Genomic DNA, 27,719 nt, shown 5'->3' on the forward strand with positions numbered 1-27,719 from the left:
GGGAGCTATAGAGTCCTAGGAGTTGCTTCTCAGTTCCAAGGCAAACCCCAGTCTGCAAAATTTGGGGAACGCTGGTATAGGAATTGGAAAATGGGAATAATGAAGCCATTTTTATCAATAATTATCACGAGCTCGTAAGAAAAACAAAAGCTTTGGGTTAGAGTCCTGGAAATACTATTTAATGAGCTCTTTGACTTTGTTCAGGTCACTTAACCTCATCTGAAAACGGGGCTGATAATTGCTACCTTGTGAGGACGGAGTGGGCTCACGTTTGTGAACCATCAGCAAAGCTTCTGGCACACACCACAGGGAGGAGGTTTATTCGGGTTCTGCCACTGACTTGCTCTCTGTCCTGGAGCGCATCTCCGTGCTGGTAGGAGAAGGCCTGGGGGGTTAAAGGCAGCCTTACAAGGTGCTCTGACAGGGAATACGGATTGTTGGAGGAGCTCATACTGGTATACAGCCAACCCCCCTTCCCTCCCCCACGTGCGGCCAGCAGACTGGACGCTTCTGCAAACCGCCTCTGGATCAATTCATTGACCACAAAACGGTGAGACAATGGGACCACCGAGGGGCCTTGCTTTGCCCACTGGAGCGAAGGTCAGCATCAGACGCATTAAGAAATGGAAGCAATTTTCTTCCCACTGGAGGCTTCTATTAGGTATGATTGCCTGCATTTAGACCCTAAACTCTCCAGAGCTGGATTAGGGCAGGAACAGAGACAAAATCTGGAGAGGAACCTGGCCCTGGAGCTGAAAGTAGGACCCAGAGGCTCCAAACATTTTTAACTACCTCTTTGCACTTCTTCCCAGGCTTTTCCTAGCCCACAGCCATCTGTGGCTTCCTCTGGTCGCACACTGCCAGGTTCGCTGGTGACCAGCGGCTCGCTCTCTGTGGCTAGGTTTCTGTTTTCCGCCCCTCTCCTCCCAGCCAGCTGCCTTTGCCCTGATGAAGCCTCCCACCCCCTTTCATTGACCATCCACTTTTATTAGCTGTTCTCACTAAGCTTGGGGCTAGACCCTAGACTCTAGACCCCAGAGCTGAGCAGTATATAGTCCTGATCTCCAGCAACTTACCTTCTTAATTCAAGAAGGAAAAGAGATTTCAACACATAAAATAATAATAATAATAATAATAATGAATGACCACAAAGGAGCAAAGAGATGGAATTTGTATTGGGTAAAGAGACTTTGTATCAGATGAGCACTGGACAGTATTCTGAGCACTTCATAGTGGGAAGACATGCTGTGAACTTGGGAGCTGGGGAAAGGCTTCGTGATGGTGGTTCTTGCATGACATGAATGCTTCTTGCCAAGTTGGGATGGGGGAGCCATGTTGGGACGAAACTTCTAGAACAGTTTCAAAGAGCTGCTTGAAAGTCACCTCCTCTCCCCAACCACAGGCAGGTTAACCAGCTTCTCCTCTGCCTGCATTCCACGTTTCCACTGTTTCCGGACCTGCTGTGCTATAAGAATCTGTTACCATGTCTCTATCTCTGGATTCCGAGTTTCTTGAGAGTGTGGATTTTATCTTACTCATTACTCATGCTTCATGCCTGGCACTTAGGAGGTATTCAGTAAGAGTTGACCTGATCTCAGATGAGTTTATCTGTGGATATTGGATAGGATGGTTCAAACAGAGGATGGGGCATCCATCCAGTTCCAGATGAATCCACCTGTCTCCGTGCACCGACCCCTTGCTCATTCCTGTGGACCCTGCGTTATCCTTCTATTTGGTGAATATTTTCTGTTGAAATACATCCCTTTCCTCTCCCCAGGCAGAGCCTCTGTATGAACTGGTGACGGCCACAGACTTTGCCTACTCCAGCACAGTAAGGCAAAACATGAAGCGGGCCCTGGAGGAGTTTCAGAAGGAAGTCAGCTCTTGCCACTGTGCTCCTTGCCAAGGGAATGGAGTTCCTGTCCTGAAAGGTACCCTTTCCAGGCAGCTGGTGTCCTTGTGAAAGACATTATCTGGAGGGGCTGGTACTGTGGCCAGAACACATCATCAAATCCATATGCCCTCCAGAGTATCTCAAGAAGAGTTCTAGATCAATCCCTGGTCCTCTTCCTGAGGCCCCAGGGTCTGTCATGAAGTCCTCTTTGCTTTCTCAGGGGGACAAAAAGAGCCCCCTGGCCATTTGGAGCCTCGTAAACTGAGCTTCTCCATGTTGAACAGGCATTCAAGAGACCCAGAGCTACTGATGCTCGGGCCCCCACCTGGATCCTTGTGTGAGAATCTGGAGAAAGCTCCTCATCGGGAAGGGTAAACCCTCTCCAGGTAGATCTAATCTGCAGCCAGGGTGTGGCTCACAACTGCTGAAGTCTCCGCCTCCTTGGAGCACAATGAGGTGGGATTGGACAGAGGCCCCCCACCCCCACCCCTACTCAGGTGCAGCTCATGGGCAAATAGCACGATGTTCCTCTAAGGCAAATCTCAGCCCGAGCTGCATGTGAGAATCACCCAGGGTGCTTTGCACAAACACAGAGCCCTGGGTCTCAGCCCGAACTAGTTAAAGTGAATCACTGGGGATCGGCCTTTGAAAAAGCCTACCAGATGATTGCACTATGGCATCAGGGCTGTGAAGCTGATCCACAGCTTAATCCGCTGGCAGACAGGATCCATGATTCCACCAGTTTACAAGCCAGTGGGAAAGCTGGACTTTGCCGCTGAAGTGTACTGACCAGTAGGACAAGTGTTAGCCTGTTTCCCAAGAAGTCAGAGTGTAGGCAACTAGGTCATGCTACCCTGGCCGCCGGAATGCCTTGGTTCCAGCCACAATGGACATGGCAGGTGGCAACATCACGCAACTGAAGTAGCAGGCCTAGGCTGTGCACATCCTGACCAACGCATGGTGAGAAGATGGGGGGATGGGGGAGCAGCAGCAAGGATGGGCCCCTTGAACTTGATTCCTAACTTCAAGGGCCATATCTGGGGCCACTGCAATCAGCAGGGCAAATTTGGGGTTGGCTGAGGCCTGGGATCTTGTGTTCCTGTCATGATGGCCAAGGAAGAGTCCAGTCCAGCATGAAGCCAAAAGAGGGTGTCAGGTGCAGTTGGGTCCAGCAGATCTGCACCCAGGGAGGGAGCCAGCTGGAGTTAGGGCAGAACCTCTGTGGACAGAGCCAGCTCAAACGGGCAGAGACAGGAGAAGACCTGTTCCCAACTGAGGTTGGGGAGTATGTGTCTAGCTTCTTGAACAGGGTGGATGGGAGCAACGGAGACATAAGTGAAAGCCTAAGGCTGGAAAGTTCTGCTGTCAGGACAGAGACATCGAAGTGGGGAGGAAGTTAGCAAGAAATGGCATCTGCCCATCAGCTCAACGTCGTGATCCAGGGTTGCTGAATTCCCCTTGCCTTCATGTGAAATTTGGACCTAGAAACTTGAACCCACCTAAGGATGTGCACTAGTGTGAGAGAGAATACGAAGCCAGAGACAGGGTTGTTCATGGGCCTGACTTCTAAAGGATAATCCTGTGAAGGGACTCTGTGTGATCCAGATGTCACTCCAAGGTGACATGTTACAGATCAACTTAAGGAATAACTTCCAAAGGGCCAGAATTGGCCAAAGGTGGGACGAGACATCTGAGGACAGTGAGTTCCCAATCACTGGAGTGTTCGAGCAGAGGCTGAACAATTAGATGGCTCGGGGTGAAATTGAGCACCAGTGACCATTGGCTTCCGCGACCACCAATGTAGCTTCCAACACTGGAAACTCACACCGCTGGGTCAAACATGAGCTCACGAGTAATTCCCCTCAGCAACTCCGTATGGTTCCCCGTGACAGGCAGTAACCACCCTTCAGGAGCAAAAGACCCTCAGGGAAGGAGTAGGTATTCTTAGCATGGAACCTTCTTATCTTAAACCCTTCAACTAAATGTTTCCCCTATTTTAACCTAATGGCAAAGTGATGTGGAGGGCTGAACTCCAGGAATTCTGTTTCACACTCTGTCTGCATTGTCTTTTCAGAATCCCGCTGTGAGTGCATCTGTCCTGTTGGATTCCAGGGCCCAGCCTGCGAGGTCACCTCTGAGAAAAGTAAGGAATCTTGAGTCGGTTGGAAAAGGGAAATCTAGGCAGTTCTAGAGAATAATTGAAAAGGGCAAGAGCACAGGGGATGCTGGGTTGGGGGCCGGGTGCTATGAAATTTGAGATCCATCCTGGCTCCTGACTTTATCTTTCATTATTTTCACACCTGAGAATGCTTCATGTTATAGGACTGTTAATGCACGGCATTTGCAAGTCATTTCTTTGAATCCTTCTGGAATGCTTACCTTTTTTCTTGCTTTTTTTTTTTAACTGAACTTTTATTCAGTCCTCAAAATCCAGCAGGGATGCCCCTTCTTCTGTAAAAGTTCTAAGCCTCCACCCCTGAGTAAATTTAGTTAACTCTTCCTATGTGTTCCTGTAGCACTTTGAACATATACCTAATATAGCTCTTAGCACATTATGTTTTGGGTTGTGTGTGTCTTTCTCCCCAGTGTGTGTGAGCAGAGATCATGTGCCATTTGTTTCTGAGTCCCCATGGCCCAGCCTAGTTGGTGCTCAGTGCTCTGGCCTGAATTAACAAAGGAAAGACTAGACTATCATTGGGATCCTTTCCAGCCCTCAAATTCTTTGGCCAGTTTATTATTAAGAGTTCTGAATATGCCCCCCACCCTGACTCCTCCTTCCCTTTCCTTTCCTCTCTGTGGCTTTTGGATGATATCATTAAAAAAGGAAATGGCATGGGGCACCTGGGGTGGCTCAGTCGGTTAAGCATCCGACTTCGGCTCAGGTCATGATCTCACAGTTTGTGGGTTTGAGCCCTGTGTTGGGCTCTTTGCTGACAGCTCAGAGCCTGGAGCCTGCTTCAGTTTCTGCATCTCCCTCTCCCTCCCTCCCCCGCCCAAAAGAATAAAAATAAAAAACAAACAGAAAAACAGCGAGGCACTGTACTACGTATCAGGCACCTTGATGAGTGCTTGGACTCAGCTTGTGCTTGAGTTTCATCAGTAACTGTGACCTTGAGCAATTTACTTGACCTCTTTGTGCCTCAGTCTCCTCATCTGTAAAATGGAGCTGGTGGTATTAACTACCTCCTAGAACTGTCTTGAGTTTCTCATGAAACCTCAAAGCGCTTGGAATAATGCCTAACACATGTAAGAGCAAAATAAGTGTTGGTTAGTTTGTTTTAGAGCAAAATCAAGTGCATTTTACATAACACTAAATCTTTTGATCCTCACAACAACATGGCAAAGTAGGTACCATCAATATCCTCATTTTATTGATGAAGAAACTAAGGTTTGGTGAGTCACTAACTTGACCAGAGGTCACACAGTAAGTGTAGGAGCCCAGGTTCGGGCTCAGTGGATCTTGCACTATCCATTCTCCTCCCCAGTGAAATGCTCACCTCCCACCACCAGCACAAGCCCACACGGTCCTGTGCCCAGTGAGTGTGTAATCGCACAACCACAGGATTTCTCCTGGTTGGAGGAGACACTGGACATCTCCTGCTGTAGCCTTCTCGTTTCACCAGTGGGGCAGGCCCAGAGATACTAGGTGACGTATGCAGAACTATACTGCCCATCAGAGGCTCGACCAGACACCTGATGTATCAGGGTGGATGGAATCGGTTACTTGTCAGTCTCATCAACAACCACAGAATCCTCATGGGAAAGGCAAATGTCAGGGAGGGGAGAGTGCATTATTTGTTATTATTTCATATAACACGCAGTGCTTACGGTATATAACAGAGTTCCTGCTTCGTACTTTGACAACAAGTAAACTAGCAGCATCCTATACCTGGGAGGTGACCCAGCTGGGAAGCACTCGTGCATTCATCCAAAGAATGTTTACTAAAGACCCCCTGGGTGCCAGCTTAGGTGCTAGGGTTCAGTGGCGAGCAAATCATATATAGATCCTGTCATCGTGGAGATTACTCTTTAGAGAGAAAGACCAACGTCATTTGAATTGTCCCAGAAATACATTTAAAGCTGTAATTGTCACTGCTATAAAATGCTCCAAGAGCTTAAAATATGATGGATTGGTGGGGAGTTAGAGGTCAGGGAAGGTTTCCCTGCAGAGATAATCCTTCAACTGAGATCCGATGGGCGAATAGGATTAACCAGATAAACAGAGGAGGGAAGAGTATACTGGGCCAGGGAAACAGCATCTACAAAAGCTCTGTGGAAGAAGGGAATATGGCGAGTACCACGGTTTGCAAAAAGGACAGCTGACTGGAGAGAGGAGATCTGAGCACACTCACCAAGCCTTTTGGCTTATACACCCCACCCCCAACCCCAGAGGGCACTAGGGTGTAACAAGGGTTGATTAACGTTTGATGACCTTCTTCCTTACAGATGTCCCCATTGATGGGAAATGGAATTGCTGGTCAGACTGGTCTCCGTGTTCTGGAGGACAGAAAACAAGACAAAGGCAGTGTAACCATCCACCTCCTCAGAATGGAGGCAGCCCCTGCGTGGGCCCTGCTTCAGAAACACTTAACTGTTAAGGAAGGAAAAGCTTCTAGCACCTACTACTGTGGGCTGCACACTGCGAGAGCTCTGAGCCCTTAGGAACTCAGGCCAGGTTACCTCATACCAGCTCCCAGCTGGGGCCATCCCAAGGGTAGAGGGCCGTGCCACTCAGAGCGTTTGAAATAAAGATGTTATTTGCAAAACGCACGTTGATTTGAACAAATAGCTCAACGTCAACTACACGTTGCTTAAGGGCTTAAGAATCTCGGTAATCCTCCCTTTGCTCGTCTGTATAATTTTATCCCAGTCACGTGTATTATCAGCCAGAAACTGTGTTAGCAGTTGTTCACACTGAAGTCCCACTGTGTGAGGGGCACATAGTAGGTACCCAATGATGAATCAGTGACTAGCTATTAAGTTTTTCCTCCCTTGAGGACTGCATGGTCTTATTCAGTGACAATAGCAGTGAATATGTATCGAATGATTACTGTGCCGGCCTCGGTGCTCAGTGTGTTAATTCATTCCATCCTCATGACAGCCCTATGAGGTGGATGCCGTGTTAGCCCTATTCAGCAGCTGCAGAACTGAAGCTTAGAACAGTTAAGTGGCTTGTCCGGGGTTGCACAGTTAGGAAGTGGCAAAGCTGGGCTACAAACCCGGGCACTTGGGCTCCAGAGGTTTAGACTCTTAACTGTGATGCTCCCTTCCTCTCCATACATGGGCATTTCTTGACGATGAATTTTTTTCCGAAATTAAATGTAGGAGAAAGTGGGATGTGTGTGTGTGCGCGCACGTGTGCGTGCCTGTGTTATTGAGTCTCCACCCCCTGCATCCCGCGGAGAGTGGATCCTGGTTCCTCAGCTCCCTTTGATGCTGAGCAAAGGAGAGGCAAGGCTGTGCATGTCAGAAGCAGAGTTCCGGGGCGGAGCTGAATTGCTGTGACATGAGCAGGTGCCTAGAGAAGGCCCTGAGCTGGAGAAAAGAGCAAGGGAAATTGATAACTGAATGAGAGACAGAGAGAGGAATGCAGGTAGGAGGTGGGGGGAGGGGGAGGGGGAGGGAGGGAAGGGAGGAAGAAAGGAAGGAAGGGAAGGAGGGAGGAAGGGAGGAAGGGGAGAGATATTGTGGTGGCTGGAAGAGAGAACACGGAGACACATGAAGAAGTTCCAGTTAATGGCTCTGGGGCAGTGTGCAGTGTGAACCTTCCCCGACCTCTGTATGTTTCACTTTGCTCACTCATGATTTTGTGCAAATCCCATCTGGAGCGTGGGGGGGAAGTTGCTTGAGGGCAGTCAATTGATCTTTAGGTTACTAAAAACCAGAATATTTGTATTGTTTAGATTGAGTCAAGTGATCATTAAGGCTCTATCGCTTTCATTCATTCCAACACATTAAAACATCCCTTTGTATTTTGTTTACTCTTGGATGCTCCCTGTCTTTGCAGAACTTCCTGTGAATTTGTTGAGATCACATTGGGGTGGGGGGGCGGGGGGGGGGGGAACGGAGGGGCCGGAAATGGTTGAAGGTGAATTGGTTAATCCGTCTCATTTTCAATCAATTTGTTTCCAGCCACGTCATCTGCTTTGAGTTTGCCTCTGGGCTAGGCGTTGGGGCCTAAGACCTTCACACATTCATGACACCAAAGCATGGGTCAGCACCAACAACCAGTCGGGCCTGACCAGCTACCTGGAACTGAGTCAATGCAACAAACACAGGAAGGAGCCGATTCTTGGAAGGGGGTTGTTGTAGCAAGTGTGGTGATCCTGCCTTGCCCTCTCTCATCCCTATGTCCCTGCAATTGAGCTGACGGCTCTGGGCCCTTGTTTGGCTTGATATTATTGCTTTACCGTCTGCTGTTATTTCAACAGGCTAATCCAATAATGTTTTATCTCTTTCATTATACCGAAGCTGTATAATTTTCTTGAGTTATAATCTATCTTCTTTTAAGATTCCCCAGAGACGGGAAAGAGTGGTTCTGTCTTTGGTTGATGGGAAACTCCCAGGAAGCCCACACTAGCACATTGAAGCCAGCACCGCCAAATTAAATTCTGAATCTCAATCACAGCCACCGCTTCTAATGGGAAATTTAAGTTGATTATGGAGATGACAGCCCAGGTTCACGTTTATTGCATTTAGCAGAAATTGTTTATCCTATTAAATATGGTCTTGAAGGAGAAACAATTGAATTTCGGAGCACCGGTGAATACCCAGGTGACGCCTAGGTACCGCTAAACTGTGTAATAATTATATTCTTATTTGTGGGCTGAACTTCCCCTCGTGACTCTTCTTGCAAACAAATGCATTTCGGAGGAGGCTGAAACATAATGTAAGAATTAAACAAAATAAATGCAAACTGTGCTTTTGGCAAACCTTGGCTGCCGTAGCCAACACGGACATACCTGTGAAGGAGGCACGAGATCCGTGGGGCCCAGTCCGGGCAGGGTAGTTTGGCAGTGGTCCTGGAAGCTGGAACACAGCGCAGTATACCTGGGTGTGGGAGAGTTTTGCATCCAAGAACGTGAATCTCTGAAACGCTGGGAGCTTCGCCGAGCGCTAGATGTTGGGGCTGGTGGGGACGGGGGAGGGGTGGCTCTCGGGCTCTGCTTCCTCTCTTTGTGACCTTGGGCTAATAACATAACTTCTGTGGGAATAATAATGATGATAATTATCTTAACAATAGTGATAATAATAATAGCTGCCAATTATAGAGAGCTGCTCAGTTTATGAAGTCTTTTAACCTACATTATCTCAGTTAATCTTTATCTGGGTTTGATGGGGTAGATATTAATATAATCATCAGGTGACAGGTAGAGAAAGCTTCAGAGGGAAACAGGATCCTTACCACGAATGGGCTGCCTGTGGAAATCAAGGTGGGTGGCTGAGGCTGGGAGAAAGAGCATCTCCTGGCACAGAATCCAGAGGAGAATGCCATCTTTGTTTTAAAGAAGAGAACTTTGGGCTGTTCCCAGGCACTTACTCGAAAAGCTCTCAGGTGGGGCGCCTGGGTGGCGCAGTCGGTTGAGCGTCCGACTTCAGCCAGGTCACGATCTCGCGGTCCGTGAGTTCGAGCCCCGCGTCAGGCTCTGGGCTGATGGCTCGGAGCCTGGAGCCTGTTTCCAATTCTGTGTCTCCCTCTCTCTCTGCCCCTCCCCCGTTCATGCTCTGTCTCTCTCTGTCCCAAAAATAAATAAAAAACGTTGAAAAAAAAAATTTAAAAAAAAAAGAAAAGCTCTCAGGAAAGAGTGAGCCTGCAGGAGAAAGCCCTTGGGACACCAGCCAGGACTCCCTGGGGACATTCTGATTAGCATCTTGAGGGGGGAAAGATTTTGTTTTAGGGACTGAAGATGTCCTTAATGACACCACGTCTACTTGCCAGCATGTCTAGGCTTTAAGGACATTGTGTTATAATTTACTCATTTACCGTCTCCTGTTCCTCCTCAAATATAATGTCCATGAAGGAGGGATGGTGCCTACTGCTCTTTTGTATCTCAAGAACCCAGTGCAGTGCCTGGCACAGCAGGCAAAAATAAATCATTATTGCATGAATTAATTAAGCAACGAAAAGGAATGGGAGTGGGCCAGAACCTTCCTCGGCCAGTGAGAAACTTTCATGAATGAGTGGCACGTAATGGTAGCCTCATGAAAGTTGGTACAGGGCATCCCTGGGATAACCCACATGGGAGTGGCTGGGGGAGGCACGTTCAGCCAGCTTTGTGGGCAGCGCTGCAAAAAAGATCGAAACGAAAGAGGCAGAGAAATAGTCAATGTCGGATGGGGGCTGCTGGGACTCAGGTAGGGGTATTGGTGACACCCACTCGCGACCACCAGAGATCTCCGGGAAACCTTTACAGAGGAAGGGAGTGGGAAAGGCTGTAACCCTTGGTGGGGGTAAACCTGAGAAGCACATTTCCAGGTGGCTGTCCAAGCCAAGGCTCCAAGGGGTTAAAGGCCCGCGCCCCGTATGTGGCAGAGGCAGAAAATGAACAGAGAGTAACCAAAAAGAAAATACATTATCTTCTAGCATTCTGCCTCTACCTCATTTTTTTTCATCTATGGATTCGTTTGAAACCTAGAATGCCCACCTAAAGCCAGCAGCACACTGGGGGCGCCCGGGTGGTTCAGTAGGTTAAGTGTCCTTCTCTTGATCTAGGCTCAAGTCATGATCTCATGGTTTGTGGGATTGAGTCCCATGTCGGACTCTGTGCTGACAGCACAGAGCCTGCTTGGGATTCTCTCTCATTCTCTCTGCCCCTCCTCTCTCTCTCTCTCTCTCTCTCTCTCTCTCTCTCTCTCCTCTCTCTCTCTTTCTTTCTCTCTTAAGAATAAATAAACTTAAAAGAAAAACAGTAACACATTGGCCTAGTATACCATACGTCTTTGAGATTCCCTGTTCAGCGAATGCTATCGTGAAGTCAGATTTTTCTGTGTAGTGTTTTCCTCTTTGAGTCATCTTTCCATATTGAGGTGTTTGGAAATTCAGGGTTCACTGAGAAACCCAGGGAAAGTCCCAACCTCGTAGGCGGAGATGGAAACACAGATGAAGAGAAGCCGAGTAGTGTAGTTGTTAGAAGTGTGCACTCTGGTGCCATACTGCCTGCATTTGTGACATTGTCTGGCTCTGTGGCTTATTAGCTGTGTGGCTTTGTGCAAGGCTTTGTGCAGTGCGTTCATTTCCTCATCTGTAAGATGGGGATGGTCACAGTAGCAAACCTTCTGGAGTTTGGGGAGCATATGTGAACGCCCAGACAAAGTCAGCACTCCTTAGTTAGCTGTATCGTTGACATTGTTATTTCTGGGGATTCTCAAAACATCAACAAGAACAGTGGTTGGTTTGTTTGATTTTTAAAAGTAATTTAAGACTGTTTTAAAAATATTTTAGTGCCGGGGCGCCTGGGTGGCTCAGGCGGTTAAGCCTCCAACTTCGGTTCAGGTCACGATCTCGCGGTTTGTGAGTTCGAGCCCCGCGTCGGGCTCTGTGCTGACAGCTCGGAGCCTGGAGTCTGCTTCGGATTCTGTGTCTCCCTTCCTCTCTGCCCCTCTCCTGCTCATGCTCTGTCACTTTCCGTTTCAAAAAAAAAAAAAAATCAAACGTTAAAAAAAATTTAAAAAAAATATTTTAGTGCTAAACCTACCATAAGCATGAGAACAAGAAAGACATAAAATAGCTTAGCTCCTAGGAGATGTCTTCATAAAGGACATGGAAGGCTTTTATAGCCCAAGCTCTGGGTTATTAAGGGGAAATGTAACAGCATAATAACTAATATTTGCAGAGGGCATTACCAGCTACAAAGAACTTTCACATACCTAATCCAGTGTAATCCTCTCGATGTCTGCAAGAGGAGGATGTATTATCTGCCTGACAGGTGGTGAGAAGGAGCCTCGGAGAGACTGAGCAATTTGCCTAATACCACACAGCTCGAAAGTGGCCAAACCGCCCCAGTCCCAGGGCTGTGTCCGCGTATCCCGCTGCAGCGGAAGCAACGGCAGTGGCATCACATAGCAGGTGCCTGCCTGCCTGTCCGCTTGCATAGAAGAGGCAGAGAAAGGCCCGTGGTCTGGCATCCTTGCAGTGGAGAAGCAGCCCTGCATTCCAAAGGGCTTCTGGGCGGGACACGTTGGTGGCTCCCTCGGTGAAGCCTCTGACTCTTGCTTTCGGCTCGGGTCACGATCTCACAGTTCATGACTTCAAGCCACGCGTCGTCTGTGCTGACAGTGTGGAGCCTGCTTGAGAATCTCCCTCTCCCTCTCTCTCTCTCTGCCTCTCTCCTGCTTTCTCTCTCTGTCTCTCAAACAGTAAACAAACGCAAAACAAATTTCAAAAGAAAACAAAGGGCTTGCAGGCAGACAGACAGAGATGTAGGACCCAATGCCATCACTTCCCAGCTGAGTGATCCCGATCAAGTCACTTACCTCTCTGTGCCTCAGTGTCCTCATCAGAGTCTCGGGCCAGCCGTCTTGATGGCACAGTGTGAGGATTGAACGGCATGACATGCAGAGGGGTTGCCGCCATCCCAAGTGCCTGGCACATGCTGGCTACTCAACTGCCTTTCCAATCTTGGGTGCAGAATGAACCAGCACTGCCTTCCATCTGCCTCTTCTCCCCCCTGCCTAGCATCTGTCTCTTTGGGGGCATATCGACCGCATTTTACAGAAAGGAGAAGGAATAGGGATTGCGTTTGCAGGGGGAAATTCTTGGAGGATTGTCAGAGGGAGTCGAGTGGCTGGTCTGACATTCACCTCCGGGCAGGAGCCCACTCCAGAGCCCAGGCACTGCCATTATCACTGGCTGCACCCACCCGTTATCTCACGTCTCCACCTTGCAACCCCAAGTGTTCCTTCATCCATCACTGGCCATTGTCTGGTACCCACGCCCCCTTCCCCCCGCCACCTCCTGCCTGATGGACCTCCTTGTTAATAAGCCGGTGTGTTCGTATCCTGAAAACTATCTGATTCTGGTCCCTTTTATCCCAAACACCATCCATCCATCAACCGCTTGCTCTCTATGCTTGGTTAGGAAAATGGGAATGGGGGAGGGAGACAAATAATAGATAAAACTTCTTAGCTGCTATCTCTAAAGAAATAGAATGGATAAATAGATCCATCAGGCATGTATCATGCCACTGGACAGCAAAGTCCATTTGTTAAAAACTGGTTAGGCGAGAGGATTTATCTCACACTTTAAGCTGCTAATATAGAAGGGAAACATGTTTTCCTTTATCTCTCCCAGGGGAGGGAGAAACCCCAAGGCCACTAATGCAGAATTTTTAACTCGATTTGATGGGCTTTCCTTCACTAAAGTGGAAAAGGTGGTTTCTCTTTCTGAAGTTTACCCAGCCTCGTGGGATGGTGTGGGCTCTCCCTTGATGCTCCAGGAAGCTTGCAGGATCCGGAAGTCCTGTGAAAATGTCTTCTACAGGGTTCTCTCTCACAAATTCCTGACACGACAGCACAGAGGGACCAGAGAGAGAACAGCATCCAACAAGCTTTTACTAGGAAGCTCCTATGTGTCCAGCACTAAGCTAGCCAGGTACAAGGGCTCCAAAGGTAAACATGAGTTTCCACCTGCCCTGCAACAAGTCACTAGTGTGGGGAGACAGACGAGTAAGCTACAGTTATAGCCTGCAGAAAATGCTGGAATATAGAGCCATATGAAGGAGTAGCACCCAATGAAGTGTGGGCTAGTGGAAGAGGTCAGGGTTGAACCTAACCTCCACCCTGAGAGTACTGGCAAAGAACCAGGAGAAGAGGGAGCTGGCGGGCAGGGGGCTTCTGGGTAGTGTGTGCAAAGGCCTGGAGACGACAAAGAGCCTGGTCTGTTTGAGGAACTAAACTGGACATCATTCATTCAACAAATATTTGTTGACCCCCTATTAAGGCCAAATACTATTCTAGGCACTGGGGGTCTAGCCATAAAAAGGTTTGCATCATAATGGAAGGAGGCATACCAAGAAAAACAGAAGACTAAATGAATCTATTTAGTAGTAGTACTAAGTGCCATAAAATAAGAATAATAAATGAGGGTAAATGGCCCTTGGGGAGGAAATACTTCAGCAGAGACTTCAGTGAAACAAGGGCATGAGTCTTGGATGAGCTGATTTAGGAGATGAGCATTTTGGGCAGAGGGGATAGCAGATGCAAAGGTCCTAGGGCATGAGAGAGCTTGACATGTGTGAGGAACCACAAACAGGCTTTCATGGCTAGAGCAACATGATTGAGGGAAGGAGTGACTAGAAGGTAATGAAGTCAGAGAGCCAACAGTTAGACATATAGGGCTTTGTACATCCTGTTAGGGGCAATAGATTTTACTGAATGTTTATTTTTGAGAGAGAGAGAAAGAAAGAGTGCAAGTAGGGTAGGGGCAGAGACAGAGGGAGACAAAGAGTCTGAAGCAGGCTCCAGGCTCCCAGCTGTCAGCACAGAGCCTGATGCAGGGCTCAAACCCACAAACTGCTAGATCATGACATGAGCCCAAGTCATGACGTGAGCCCAAGTTCAATCCAGTTAACCAACTGAGCCACCCAGGTGCCCTGGGGCAATAGATTTTTAGTACAAGTGCCTCATAGAATCTGAAAAGGGAGTCGAAGATGGAGTGGTACATTGGCATCAGATAATAGAGAACCTTGTGAATCCAGTTAAAAACGCTTGAGCTTTACAACAATGGCTGTGGGGTGTTGAACCACCAAGAACACTGGAAATGAGCTGAAAAGTGACCATCTGTAGAAATTTCCCCAGGACCAAGCACCAGCTGCCTTCAGGAAAGGCTCGGTGAGCAAACCAAAGGTCTGATCTCAGCCATCCCCAGCCTAAGAAGGACCAGCACTCAAACCAAGGAGCTGAGCAGTAATCACCACCCCCACCAACCCACCTCGTGGGTTCCCATCCCCGTAGCTTTGTTGCATGCTATTTCCTCTGTGCTATTCTGCCCCTTCTTGACCTTTCTTTCCTTGTCTAATCCACACTCACTTCCTAGGTTCCACTGGCCATCCTCTCCTCCTCTGGGCTGTCCTCTCTGCCTCCCCCCGCCAGCTGGCCTAGCCCCCACAGCCCTCTGGATATCCTGCTGGCATCGGACCTATTGCCATTGCCAGCCTCCTGTACCCGACCAGCATTCTTGCAGGGCTGGGACCACATCTGATTCATTTCCGTGTCTCCAGCACCTGGCTCAGGGCCTGGCACAAGAGCTCACCATGGTGCTTTGCCCATTTCCCAAGTGCAGGGGTAGCAGCCCTGAATGTCTTTAGGGAAGAGAGGCATCCTTCCGCTAATGCACATCACATCCCCTTTTTACCATGGCTCCCGACAGCTTCCTTCTGCCATCTCTCATTTCTGCAGCGTGGTTTTTGAAGCCTACCCTTTCTCTCTGTCCATTATCTTCACCCTAAAGGCATATAGTTCAGAAGAGATTCATTGAGTCAACTCTTTAGATCCTCCTCTATCTCAAAGAAGGAAAAAAGCCCCTCCTTATTGCTTTTCATTCTGTCATTAATTTACTTTCCAAAGACACCTTGTCAGGCTGAAGATTATATCTTTAAGCCGTGTTTTTACATCCACTACCTATAAAGCCTTAGATTATAGGTCTCCTGAAAGGACCTGAGGTAGAATACGTTTGATAAGCTTTATGCCCTTTGCTTGACAAGAGTCAGGCATTTTTGAAGAGGGAAAGGCACTGATCTGGGGGAGGGTCGCTGCTTCTGAAACCGCCCCTGCCTTTGAATTGTGATTTCTGAAACTGCTGGGGATGCGGCATCCCCCGAGGAGCAAGGCAGAGGCTGGCCGTGGTTCTCTGGCTCTGGTGACTGAAGACAGCATTGCTCAGTTGGTGGTTTTGGCTCACACCAGCCAAAATGATCCAGGCAGGTGATCCAGGCAGGTGCTCAATCCCTGTGTTGTCATCTCCCGCCTAGATGCCTACATTTGCCCCCTAAGGAGTTTCTTTGCCTCTCCCCATGCCCCCTGCACCATCCTACAAGTCCTTGCCTTGTCTTACCAGTCCCTGGTAGACAGCATAGGGCAAAGGTGGGGGGCGTGGGCTTGATGTAGCACATTCAAACCTTGGCTGACCATGAGGCTCAGCCTTGCCAAGACTCAGTTTCCTTAGCAGTGAAATGGGACTCCTAAAACATATCTGAAGAGGTCCTGGATGAGGCTGAATGAGATAACAGAGATAAACCGTATATTGGCTGTCCTTTTATTATATGCCTATTCCCATGAACGTGTGATGAATCCTTGAAGATCAAGGATTCTCAGCCTTGACTACTTTCTTCTTTCTTTTTTTAATTGAAGTGGACTTGATAACAGCTTAAAAACTACTGATGTCTGGCTCATGCCTCCAGACATTTGGATTTAATGGGTCTGGGGGTGCAGCCTCTGGACAGCAAGGTTTTTAAAACTCCCCAACTGAAAACTACAGCTTTCAGACCACCTTTGAATGTCCTCTTGTAAATTGCCCCCTCGGCCTCTGTCAGGTGCTAGCGGGTAAGCACCGCTGCCCGGTAAGTAATGAATAGAAACTAATTACTAATGTAAGTCAACTTTGAAAGAAAAAACAAATTCATGACAGGATGAGGAGCAGTAAAGGAGTTGTCTTCTTTTAGATGGAAGATCTGATGACTTTAGAAATGAAACTGCTAAACTATAAATTTTAATGAACACTGGTAACAATAGTAATAATAAGGGCGTTGCTAATATTTCCATATATGACAGGCGCTGGGCTGGGGTTTTTAAAATTTTTTTAATGTTTATTTATTTTTGAGAGAGAGAGAGAGAGAGAGAGAGAGAGCATGAGCAGGGGAGGGGCAGAGAGGGAAGGAGACACAGAACCTGAAACAGTCCAGGCTCCGAGCTGTCAGCATGGAGCCCAACGCGGGGCTGGAACTCACGAACCATGAGATCGTGACCTGAGCCGAAGCTGGACGTTTAACTGACAGAGCCACCCTGGCACTGTGCTGTTTCATATGACATATTTATCTTCACTTTCTCCCCCATTCTCCATTCCCAACTCATGTGCACACACCCCCAAGGTTCTTTCTCACCTTCAAACTGTATTACGTGCTGAGCTTCTATCCTAAAGGCCTCTTCCTTCTTTGCCTCGTTCAGAAATCATTCAAGGTCTGGGTCAAGCCCCATCCCATATGTAAAATACACACCAGGGAACATAAACCTCTGTCCCACCTGGCCTCCTTTGGCCCTTCCTTTGGCATTAACTCAACAATTAATTCTCTGTATTCCTAAAATCCCTTCTAAGTGTTTCACGTATATATGTCTTATTATTACCCTAAAAAGATCGAGGATTCTGAAAAGATAGCACTAGGATATATCAATCAACAGGTGTTTTTTTGTCCCTACTGGAAGTGCAGATTCTACTGCCAAAGAGCTACCCACCTCTAGGAGAAACTTAGAGGTAAACGGAAAAGTTTGTGCAACACAACACATTCTCTATTTGAGACATGACTAGAGTATGATGGGGATACTGAGGCAGGCCGGTGTGATTGGCTCTCCTGCAGGTGGTCAGGGAAGGTGCACTGATCAGCATTTGTTGGCTCTACTATCCAGTCTGGGGCGCTCACCCATAGGAACCACATTTTTGAACTGACTCTTGAGTTCAGTCCCTCCCCTCATCCTTGTTAGGTCTCCCCCATTTCAAGGAACAGCGTTGGCCTCTGGGGATACATTGCTGATCCAAACAAACCTAATCCCTGCCCTCACAATTAGCATCTCAGGGGAGACAGATCATAAATAGTCACAGGAGATATGGCAGCCAGTACACAGTTATTAATTGTGAAAAACACCATGAAGGAAAAGGATAGAGTGCCCTGAGAAGATAACTGGGGGAAACGTGTTATTTGTGGTAAGAACCTGAACAGAAGAGATTAATTGAGGGAATGAAAGAAAATAATGTTGAACCCAGATCAAGGAAAATTGACGGAACCCAAGTCAATCTTTTTTTCTCATTATTTCAGTGTATCTGCTGCTTCTACCAACTAGTAATGGTTCTGTGAATGAACAAATATTGTGATCAAAGAACTGAGACCATTCTCATCATACCTTGTTTTATTGGCCATTGATCTGCTTGCCTCCTACTTCTAACATCCTATAAGTCCCTCTAAGGCATGGATTGAAATATCTCTGTCCTTCCCCCCCCCCCCTCTCTCTCTCTCAGATGATCTGAAGTGCTGTGAGCAGGACTGAGGCCCTAGTTGACATTCAGTGCCCAGTTGTTGAATGACTGCATCTTGTGGGTAATAGGACAGTTAGTTGTAGACGGCACAGGCTGGTCCTACTCCTGGAAGTTGGCGGGACAAAGAAAAAGTCCACGCTGATTTGCATTTCCCCTCAGCTGAAAGAAGTCTTTTTCCAGTGGTCAATGCAGGGGGTGCCATCCGCTGCATCTGTGCCCAGAGGCCCTCAGCAAGCCTGGGTCTGCACTTTCCACCCTGGACAGGAGTTGCCTCCATTCTGGGGTGCAGGGTTATTGCACTCTCTCCTCCTTTCCTGGGTGCCCGCTCTGCAAGCAGACCAGGAGCTCCAGCAGCTCCAGCGACCATCCGCCTTGACTCCTGCACAGATAATTTCCCAGGGGAGGAGGTTAGCATACAAGAAGCAGCTCGGATTATAAGGAGGGAGGCCCATCCCGTTGCCCAAGAGTGGTCTGCAATCTCTCCTTGGGGAAATGCCTGGCGTAGCCAACCAAGACCTCTGTGCTCACCGCCTTGCACTTAATTTGAAACTCTGGATGGAGCGAGAGCCTCTTCTGAGAGCCCATCTCATGAAATTGGAATCCACAGTTGCATGCAAGATAGATAGCAGAGTGAAGCAGGAAGACACGTTCCTCCGGAAGAATGACACGGAGCCACTGGAGGGTGTGAAGAGCAGGGAGCACAGCCCAGCCAAGGATTCACAGACAAGGGCCAGCCTGACAGCCCTCTGGAGGGGCTCGAGGGCTTCTGACTGAGGGTCTGCAAATCAGAGCCCCTCAGACTCTGATGCTGGGGCCACGGTGGGTGACAGGGTCTGCACAGAGCATCAGAACACAGGCACTGATCAAGGGTTGCCTCTGGAAGTCCAGCTCATGCAAAATCCCCTGGCCTGGGGCTGCTGCCTCCTACTGGCTCCGGGTCTTTGGGCAGACCCTCTCTCAGCCTGAGTTTTCACCTCTGTAAATGAAAACGATGGACTAATCCACTGGTGTTTTTCCATCATTTTTTTCATTCCTGTGTTTTTTTTCCCTTAAATGAAATCTTATGTGAGCCCCAATATGGCCACCAGATGAAAGTAGAGCTGTTTTATTTGAAGCTGGGGTGTCTATCTGGCTTGCCCTGCTCCCCCGGGGCAGCCCCTAAGACTCCAAGTTTCCTCAGATCCCAGTGTCAATATCATTGGCTTAGATTATCTTCAGGCCCCTTCCAGCTCTGTAATTATACTCCCTGGTGGGACAGCCACAGCAGGCTTCTCTGTCTCTATTTTTCCCACCTCTGTGACTTGGTCTCCACAGGCAAAGGTTTGCTGGGAAAATACTTAGGGACCAACGTCAGTGGGTTCCCATGGGGGCTGACTTCCCACTCTTAGATTTCCTTACCAAATTAGTCTTTGTCAGGCTGAACGCTCAGTCTGATGTCCCCAAGGCTACCTGATGTCCACACTGTGCTTGTGACAAGGTCAGTGGGGTACCTGTGAACTGCCTGCAATTGACTGAATGTAATATTGTAGGTTAAATGGGCTCTGAGGAGGAGGGTCCATCCTCTGGGTCCTGCCACCACCCCCAGATCATTGGCATCATGCCCCCTTTCTCCGGTGCCCATTGTCTGTACATATGACTCAGCATGGCCACAACTGAGCCTGGCGTTGGACCATTGAAGAGGCATATCTAGGTAATCCACACTCCCTGTCTCTCTACCTCTGTAATATTGGACAGGGATGTAAAGGGTCCAAATGAGTCATTCATTTGGGGGCCCATGCTGTAATTGTGATTACCCAGGCAGGACTCACGTTTGGCCCTTTAAGCCAGGTCAGGCTGATAACCATGAACACATCTTCCCTCCCCGCTCTCCAAGATAATAGTCAATATAATCATCTCAGACTCTCTGCCCTCATTTCTGAAACTTCTTGACTCTTAGTATATACATCAGTAGAATGTAACAGTTAAGAGCTTGTGTCCTAGGGTGGGTCCAAACCCCTAGATCCAAATCCTGGTTCTGACACTCCCCAGCTGGGTGACTTTGAGCAAAGTATGTTACCTTCCTCCTACCCCAATTCTTACCTGTAAATTGGGGCTAATAATGGTACTTCTAACATTGTTTGGGGGGAAGAGATGAATTCATGCCCATGACGTGTTGAGATAGTGTCTGGCAAAGAATAAGGGTTAGTTACTCTTCCTGTTCACTGACCTTTGGTCCCCTGGAAAAGCTGCCTAGCCAATGGGGCAAATGAGGGTTGAAACCCAGTCCACACTCTGCTTGAAAAGTCAAGAATTCCTTGGGCCCTGGAGCTTGTCCGTATCCGCCCTAAGAAGTTTCTGTCTTTCTCCCAATTTACCCACCTATCGGGCAGTGCCTTTTTTCAGTTTACAGAAGGAAACTGTGCCTGTCTTTGCCCTGGTAACCAGTCTACTTGTTTTCTATCCCCTGCATCCTCCTTCATAAAGACCCTGGAATTCACTCACCATATTGGCTCACCCCTGTCACAATTCCTCCTGCAGGATACAAAGAAGCTTGCCAAGATTTAATTTGTGTTCCCTTCAGCAGTAGAAGAGGGATTTAGAGAAGACACCAAACCAAGATAGATCCTCTGCCAGTGGAGTGATCTCCTCCTCTTATTTGTAATCATAGAGCCTGCCTCATGTTAGCTAGTTTAACATCAACACAACCTGTGATGAAGGTACTGCTCTTATCCTTCGTTTTATGGGGAATTCTCACATGAAAATTGACAACATTGGCCTTCAAAGGCCTCTCTGCCACCAGAGCTCTGCCGTCCTGCTTCCCCTTGAGAACTACTCCACCAATGAGGTGATTATAACCCACCATCAGCTCATTTTTACAACCAGGCTCCTACCCCACCTACCATGGGCATCAATGGTTTGGGTTAAGAGTAGTGCTACCGTAGATGTACCCATCCAGACTTTCTTTTTTTCTCCTTTTCTTCACATCATCTTCACTGCAGTTGCCAACTGAGGTTGATTTATACATTGATTTGGTAGCCCATGTGTTTTGGCCATCATTCCATGTGTAATATAAGTAGTTTTGTATGTGCAGAAAATTGAAAGCTTGGGGATTTGAGCATGTATAGAGATTCTTGAAGCTCAAAGGAAACCCAAGCAAGAAAGATGAACCCCAGAAAAAAGAAATGGCTAACCAGTGTCTCACAGTAAGTTAGTGAAGTAGTTGGGGCTCATATCCAGGTCCTCAGACTTCTTATCTTTAAGGATATGGATTTCTCATCCTTGTTTCAGAGCCTTCTTCCCTGGTACCAGTGAGTTCATGCTGTGCGACTATACACTTAAATCTTACCTGCCACAACCCTTTTGTTTGTAGTCATAGCTCCTTGCACTGTAACGACAGTGAGTAAACTCTTGTAGTTGACCCCCAAAGATGTGCTCAAGTCCAAACACCCATTACCTTGTAAGCACGACCTTATTTGCAGGTAGGGTCTTGGCAGATTAAGTCAAGTTAAAATGAGATCCCAATGGATTAGGATGGGTCCTAATCCAATGACTAGTTTTCTTAGAAGAAAAGAAAACGGATGTAGAGTACAGAACACCACGTGAAGACACGCAGAGATTGGAATGACACATCTACAAGCCAAGGAATGCCAGGGATTACCAGCAACCGTCAGAGGCTAGGAGAAAGGCATAGAACACATCACCTTCAGAGCCTCCAGAAGAAACCAACCTGGCCAATACACCTGAATTCTGGACTTCTAACTTCCAGAAGTGTGGGACAACAAATTTCTGTTGCTTTAAGCCCCCCAGCTTGTGGTAATATGTCGTGGCAACCCTAAGAAACTGATATATCCCTCCTGAAATGAATTGTCCTGTCCATGTACACCTTGGCAAAACAAAACAAAATAAACAAACGAAAATAGTTCTCATCTGAGAGAGGGTCTTGATAGCTGGGAGAAAGCATAAGAAGCATTGAAGGGGGAAGGAGCAGTCGCCCATAAAGCTCAGAGTGCTGTAGCCAGAGTAGTGGGCAAGAGGACACACAAAGGGGGGTGCTGGGAACCCCAACAGTCCCTTCTGCACTGGCGCCTCTGAGCTAGGTCAGGCTTGAATCTGAGTGAGGGTACGTGGGTCTTACCCTTCTGCTCCATTTGCTCACAGGCAAGGCCCTGGCGACCCAGTGGGCACTGGCACTCACAGCTGGTGCCCTTGAGGATGGGCTCCCCATTGTTGAAGCAGGGTCCACAGCGGCAGGCATTGAATTCCATCAGGTACTGGTCCAAGGCCCGGCGCAGGTTCTGGCGCTTGGCCTCCAGGGGCCCCAGGTTTGTATGTCGCAGCACCTCGTGGATGGGCTGCATCTATGGGTTCAAAAAAAATAGAGAGCCCTTCCCTGGGCTTCCAGCTTCCCAGAGCCCACAAACTGGCCATCAGGCCTTCCCAGGCCTGCTCCATGCGAGGCACAGACCTAGAACTCTAGAACTTACTGCATTGGACCCTCACAGCCACTCTGCAAAGCAGGTACTAAACCCCAGAGACCCTGAGTGTTCGAGGGACTAGCTCAGGATCACCCAATTAAGTGCAAGAGCCATTCTGAACATGGGCCTCCTTAACTCTGAAACCTGTGCCCCCACCCCCGCCCCAGTCCCAGAAGAAGAAGAGAACTCAGCAGCTATCTGCGCCAACTCATCGGCCCCCCTCCGGCACTTTTAAAGGAAGCAGGAAGAGTGTAAGTATTATGTGTGTTTAGCGCGTATTTTGTTTTGTTTTGGTTTGGTTTTGGTTTTGGTTTTTAATCCGTAACCTCCAAAGCAGGAATTATTAAAGTCCTTGATAGGTAGTTGGCAGTGCAGAATACTTCTCACACTGGTGTGAGTGTGATGGTTGTATGTGGGGGGTGGGGGGTAGGGGTCCTTTGCCTCTGGGGCCACCTATTCCAGGAATGACTACAGGCCAGGGTTTCTCAACCTCAGCACTACTGCATTTCCAGCTGGATAATTCTTTGTTGGCAGAGGAGGGCTGTCCTGTGGGTTGTAGGATGTTCCGAAGTGTCTCTGGCCTCTACCCATTAGATGCCGGTCATAACTTTAGGTTGTGAAAATCAAAACTGTCTGCTGACATCACCAAATATCCCCTGGGGGGCAAAATCGACCCCTGGCTGGGAAGTAGTGGATGGAGGTGAGAGCCCTGAATCTGGAGACAGAAAATCTGTCTTCGGATCTTGGCTCCACTGGTTCCAGGCTATGTGATCTGTCAGGTGACACGGGGAGCCTGCCTTCTTTGCCTCTACAATGAGAACAGTACTCTTGCCTTCCAGGTTTACTGTGATGATGAAAGCTGGTAGACTGGAAAAGCCTGTCGCGGAGTAAAAGTTCAATAAATGCTGCTCACACCCTAGTTATGCGGCCTAGAACTCTTTTCTGTCCATCTCTAGGCCTGAGCCCCATTATCTATGAAATGGGAATAATAACCTTCTTCCTAGAATTCTTATGAAGATCTAAAGAAATAATGAGAGATGCCATCATGAAAGGGAAAAACAATATAAAATAAAGCACCGTTTTTATTAGTTAGATGGGATGATAGGGGGATAAAAGCTGAAATTTTTCAAATTGCATGTACCTATGGTGGTCATCAGCATGCTTCTAAGGCTATATATTTTAACACACAATCAAAAAGTGAGAGCTCCTTTACAGGTCTCTCATTTTATAGGACAGTAACCTGAGGCCCCGAGAGAGGAGCGATTTGCCAAGGTCGCAGGGCAATTCAGAGGTAGGGACTGAGCCACACTGGGGCAATCTCCCTCCTCCAGAATCAAAAGTCAATGGAGGGCACTCACAGTGGCCTCGAATGGGTTCCTGGAAATGTGTACAGAAAGATCTGTGACAAACAGACCTTGGCTTGTGGTCACAGGCTGCAGCTGAGGTCACCAGGCTGGTCATGTCAGGACTGGCTGGGCGGCCAGCCAAGGCAGGCGACCACTTACTGGAAGTTCAGAAAGTTTGGCCCCATTGTTAGGAAGTGCATGCAGAATGGGCTGCCCTGTGGCCCTAGTTAAAGATGACTGTTAATTTCAGGGAAGGTTAGGACCATTGGGCAACTTCCCTGTGACCTTCCAGCAGGGCTCAGCACTCAGCCCCCCATCTCTTACTTCTCAATCCCAGACCCTTCAGGGAGAGGAAAGGGACTCCTTGGGAAGGGCAGGTGGGGACTGAAAGAAGGGAAGAGGGGTAGATAAAAAGAATCTTTGAGCTTGGAAAGATATTGGCCATGATCTTCTTCCCATTTTATAGGTAAAACAGATTCCAAGAAGGCAAGTGGTGTGATATTAGCAACATGATGTAACATAACACATAATAATATATAACATAGCATCATAACATAACATAATTCCCAAATTCACTCAGTCTCAGTACCTGCCATAAATAATCACTGCTAAGCTACCATGGGGATATGCAAATAAGACACTGTCTCCTCTCTGAGCATCAGGTTCCAAATAATCCCCTCGCTAACCTCCTTATCTGTAGTCTGTCTATCTGTCTCTCTCTCTTCCCAGCCCTTCAGTTCATCCTTCATGTATCTGTAAGCATCCTCTTTTTAAAATACAGCTCAGGGCACCGGGGTGGCTTAGTCAGTTAAGCATCCAACTTCCGCTCAAGCCATGATCTTGTGCTTCTTGAGTTCAGGCCCCACATCAGGCTCTGTGCTAACAGCTCAGAGCCTGGAGCCTGCTTTGGATTCTGTATCTCCCTCTCTCTTGGCCGCTCCCCCACTCATCCTCTCTCTCTCTCTCTCTTTCTTTCAAAAATAAACACACAATAAAAATACAAGTAAAATATATAAAATACAGCTTTAGCGCTGTCACCTCCCTGCTCCACAACCTACCAGCTCCTTAATGCATCAAATCCAAACTTCTCAGGGCCAAAATGTGTTGTGAAGAGATTGTGAATGTTAGAGTCTGTGGGACAGAGCTCAAGTTGGTCTCTGCCATTTACCAGCTATGAGATTTGGCCAACTTACTTAGCTTCCATCAGCTTGTTTCTTCAACTGTCATTTACTAAATACCTACTACTCTCTCCCTAACCTTGTGATGTAATATGTTATTATCTCCATGTTATAGACCAGGAAACTAGGGCTCAGAAAATGAAGTAAATTGTCTAAGGCTATACACTGAAAAGGTGGCTGAGCCATGATCCAACTTATATCTTTCTCATCCCAAACCTAGGCTCTCTTTCCCCCAAGATGGTATTCGGTCTTCTCCAAATCATTAACATCAGACTTCCCCTTGGGAGCTTTGTTCAAGGCAAACACAAAGTTCACCTCTTGTCCGTGAAAGTTTATATATTGCTCCTGATATCAATTTTACACTTTTTGACCAAATGACTAATAGCTTGATGATAGCAATTTTCAGACCCTATGTGAATTACAGGTGCGTGAAAATGGTCCCTTACTTATTGGAGAAGAAATGAGATCAGGGTTAATCCATCTGACCTCTTTCTTCATAGAGAGCAGGGTGTTATAATAGACTTTTAGGTTCAACTGTTGGTATATATTTTAAGAAGAGAAATGTATCCATACCCGGGATTTTAAATATATGTAGAAAATGGACAAGAGTCAAGAGAAAATGGGCGAGAAAGTAATCATAAAAACCCAAAATACAACTCTTTTCTTAATGGACTATCCTTGCGTATGAATAGAAATAGTTTGACAACTGGTAGACCAATCCATTTCCTTTGCAATTTGAATAGAATTTTACTGCCTTTCCGAAGTCAATGATTTAAGGCAGGGTTTCTCAACTTCAGCACCGTTGATGTTTGAAGTCAGATATTTCTTTCTTATGGGGGCTGTCTGTGCATTGTGAGGTGTTTAGCAGCATCCATGGTCCCTACGCACTAGATGCCACTGGCACCTTCTAGCTGTGACCACTGAAACTGTCTCCAGACACTGCCAAATTTCCCTTGGGGAGCAAAGTCGCCCCCCTTGGTTGAGAACCATGGCTTTAAGGAAGGTGCTAGGGTAGAGGGATGTGAGAAACTGGTCATGAAGTCCAAAGGTCTGAGATCAAGTATTGCTACATATGAGCTTTGTGACTATAAATGGATCACTAGTTCCTTGGAGCCTCAGTTTCCTAATCTTTTAAATAGTGAGACTCACTTCCGGACCAGAGGTTCATTGTGATAAGGGGATGAGATCACTTGGAGCAAGGGCAGCAAATACAGCTTGGTACCCCAGCTTGTTCTTGTATGGCCTTTGAGCTGAGAATGGCTATTACATATGTAAAAGTTTGTAAAAAAGAAGGAGAAGAATTTGTATGAGAGATTGTCTGTGGCCCACACAGCCTCAAACATTTACTATCAGCTCCTTCCCAGAAAAAATTTGCCAACCCTCGACTGAACGAATGTGACTTTAAAGTCTTTTCTGCATAAATGAAAGTTCTTATTTTTAATGTGGCCTAATTCTGAAGAAATTCTGGGACCACTAGTGTAAAACTAGGCTCTGCCCAGATATTAAGCTTCTGCTCCCAGAGGTCGTGTGGCCTGGGTTTAAAGTCACAGGCTCCCTGTAGTCAGGCGGCGGGAAGGCCACCAGATCAGTGTGCCGTTACATTTAATCTTGTTCTTTGATGGGCTCATAATAAGAAATATGAAATGATCTGGTCTGCTTCACTTTCATTCCTCATGGACGTAGAGTTTCTTCAAGTGCGAAAAGACTTACCTCAAAATCAATAACAACAGGATTATACTTTAATGACCTCCCCCAGGAACGATACGTAATGGTGCTCCCATTTTGAGTCAAGCCACCGCCCCAGCCAGAATTGCCACCTCGCACTCGAGAAATGATGTCTTCCACAGCCATGGCCAGCCTGTCTTTGTCTGCCAGCAAGAAGATAAGTGCATTAGTTCAGTTTCCAAAAAGCCAAAGGACTGGTTGGCAAGCTCCACTGATGAGATTTGGGACAGTTTATGTGCTCCCCTTACAGCTGTCTCCCGTTCTTCCACCTTGCTCAGTGAACTGGCAGGACAACCAGAAGGGAAGGACCAAGACCTAGAACTAGACCCATCCTCTGAATTAGAGCAGACACTGGGAGGACAGCCCAGACCAGACCCGCATGGCGGAGGGACAGGATGGGGAAATGGATGAGGATTCATTCGTGCACGCATTTATTCGTTCATATGCCACATGTGTACTCAGTGCCTGCTACCTGCCAAGTAGGTTCAATTAAGTATCACAGGTGCTGTGACAAATGTCTCTATGGGGTATAGAAGGGGCATAGAGAAAAAGGCAGTTAGATCTACAGCGGGGAGGGAGGATTGTCAGGACAAAAGGTGAGTTGTCTAGAAAAGTGAATGACCAGGTAAATGGAGAGAGGAGGGAAGGGCATCGCGGAGAAGAAAGTATTTGACTTAAGGCCCGAGGCATGAATAGCCAACACAGTGGGAGTAACCTGAACCCCAATACATTTGATGAATGAATGAATGAATGAATGAACACTCACTGACTTATTCAGGAAATGCCAAAAATATCTGTATACAAGTTTCTCTAATAATTGTTCTTTGAGCTTGGTAACTATATTGTCCTCTCTCGGCAGACTATGACCCAGTGGGCTTTTAT

At 47.5% G+C, this 27,719-nt stretch overlaps 2 protein-coding genes across 2 annotated transcripts in view; one reads left to right on the top strand and one right to left on the bottom strand.

Moving 5' to 3' along the window:
• Positions 1-6,660, top strand: part of C8B (complement C8 beta chain) — a 37,385-nt gene extending 30,725 nt beyond the window's left edge. The window contains exons 10-12 of the mRNA XM_058717265.1: positions 1,778-1,931; positions 3,969-4,037; positions 6,341-6,660. Coding sequence (XP_058573248.1) covers positions 1,778-1,931; positions 3,969-4,037; positions 6,341-6,492 — 375 coding nt within the window. The 3' untranslated portion in view covers positions 6,493-6,660. The remainder of the gene's footprint in view (positions 1-1,777; positions 1,932-3,968; positions 4,038-6,340) is intronic.
• An 11,430-nt stretch (positions 6,661-18,090) lies between these two features.
• The window catches only part of C8A (complement C8 alpha chain), a 68,226-nt gene continuing 58,597 nt past the window's right edge, over positions 18,091-27,719 (bottom strand). The window contains exons 9-11 of the mRNA XM_058717267.1: positions 26,823-26,980; positions 22,249-22,471; positions 18,091-18,513 (exon numbers count right to left, since the gene is read on the bottom strand). Of these exons, the coding sequence (XP_058573250.1) occupies positions 18,362-18,513; positions 22,249-22,471; positions 26,823-26,980 (533 nt within the window). The 3' untranslated portion in view covers positions 18,091-18,361. The remainder of the gene's footprint in view (positions 18,514-22,248; positions 22,472-26,822; positions 26,981-27,719) is intronic.

This window comes from Neofelis nebulosa, chromosome 2 (genome assembly GCF_028018385.1).
Source record: "Neofelis nebulosa isolate mNeoNeb1 chromosome 2, mNeoNeb1.pri, whole genome shotgun sequence".
In the NCBI taxonomy this organism is placed as follows: domain Eukaryota; kingdom Metazoa; phylum Chordata; class Mammalia; order Carnivora; family Felidae; genus Neofelis; species Neofelis nebulosa.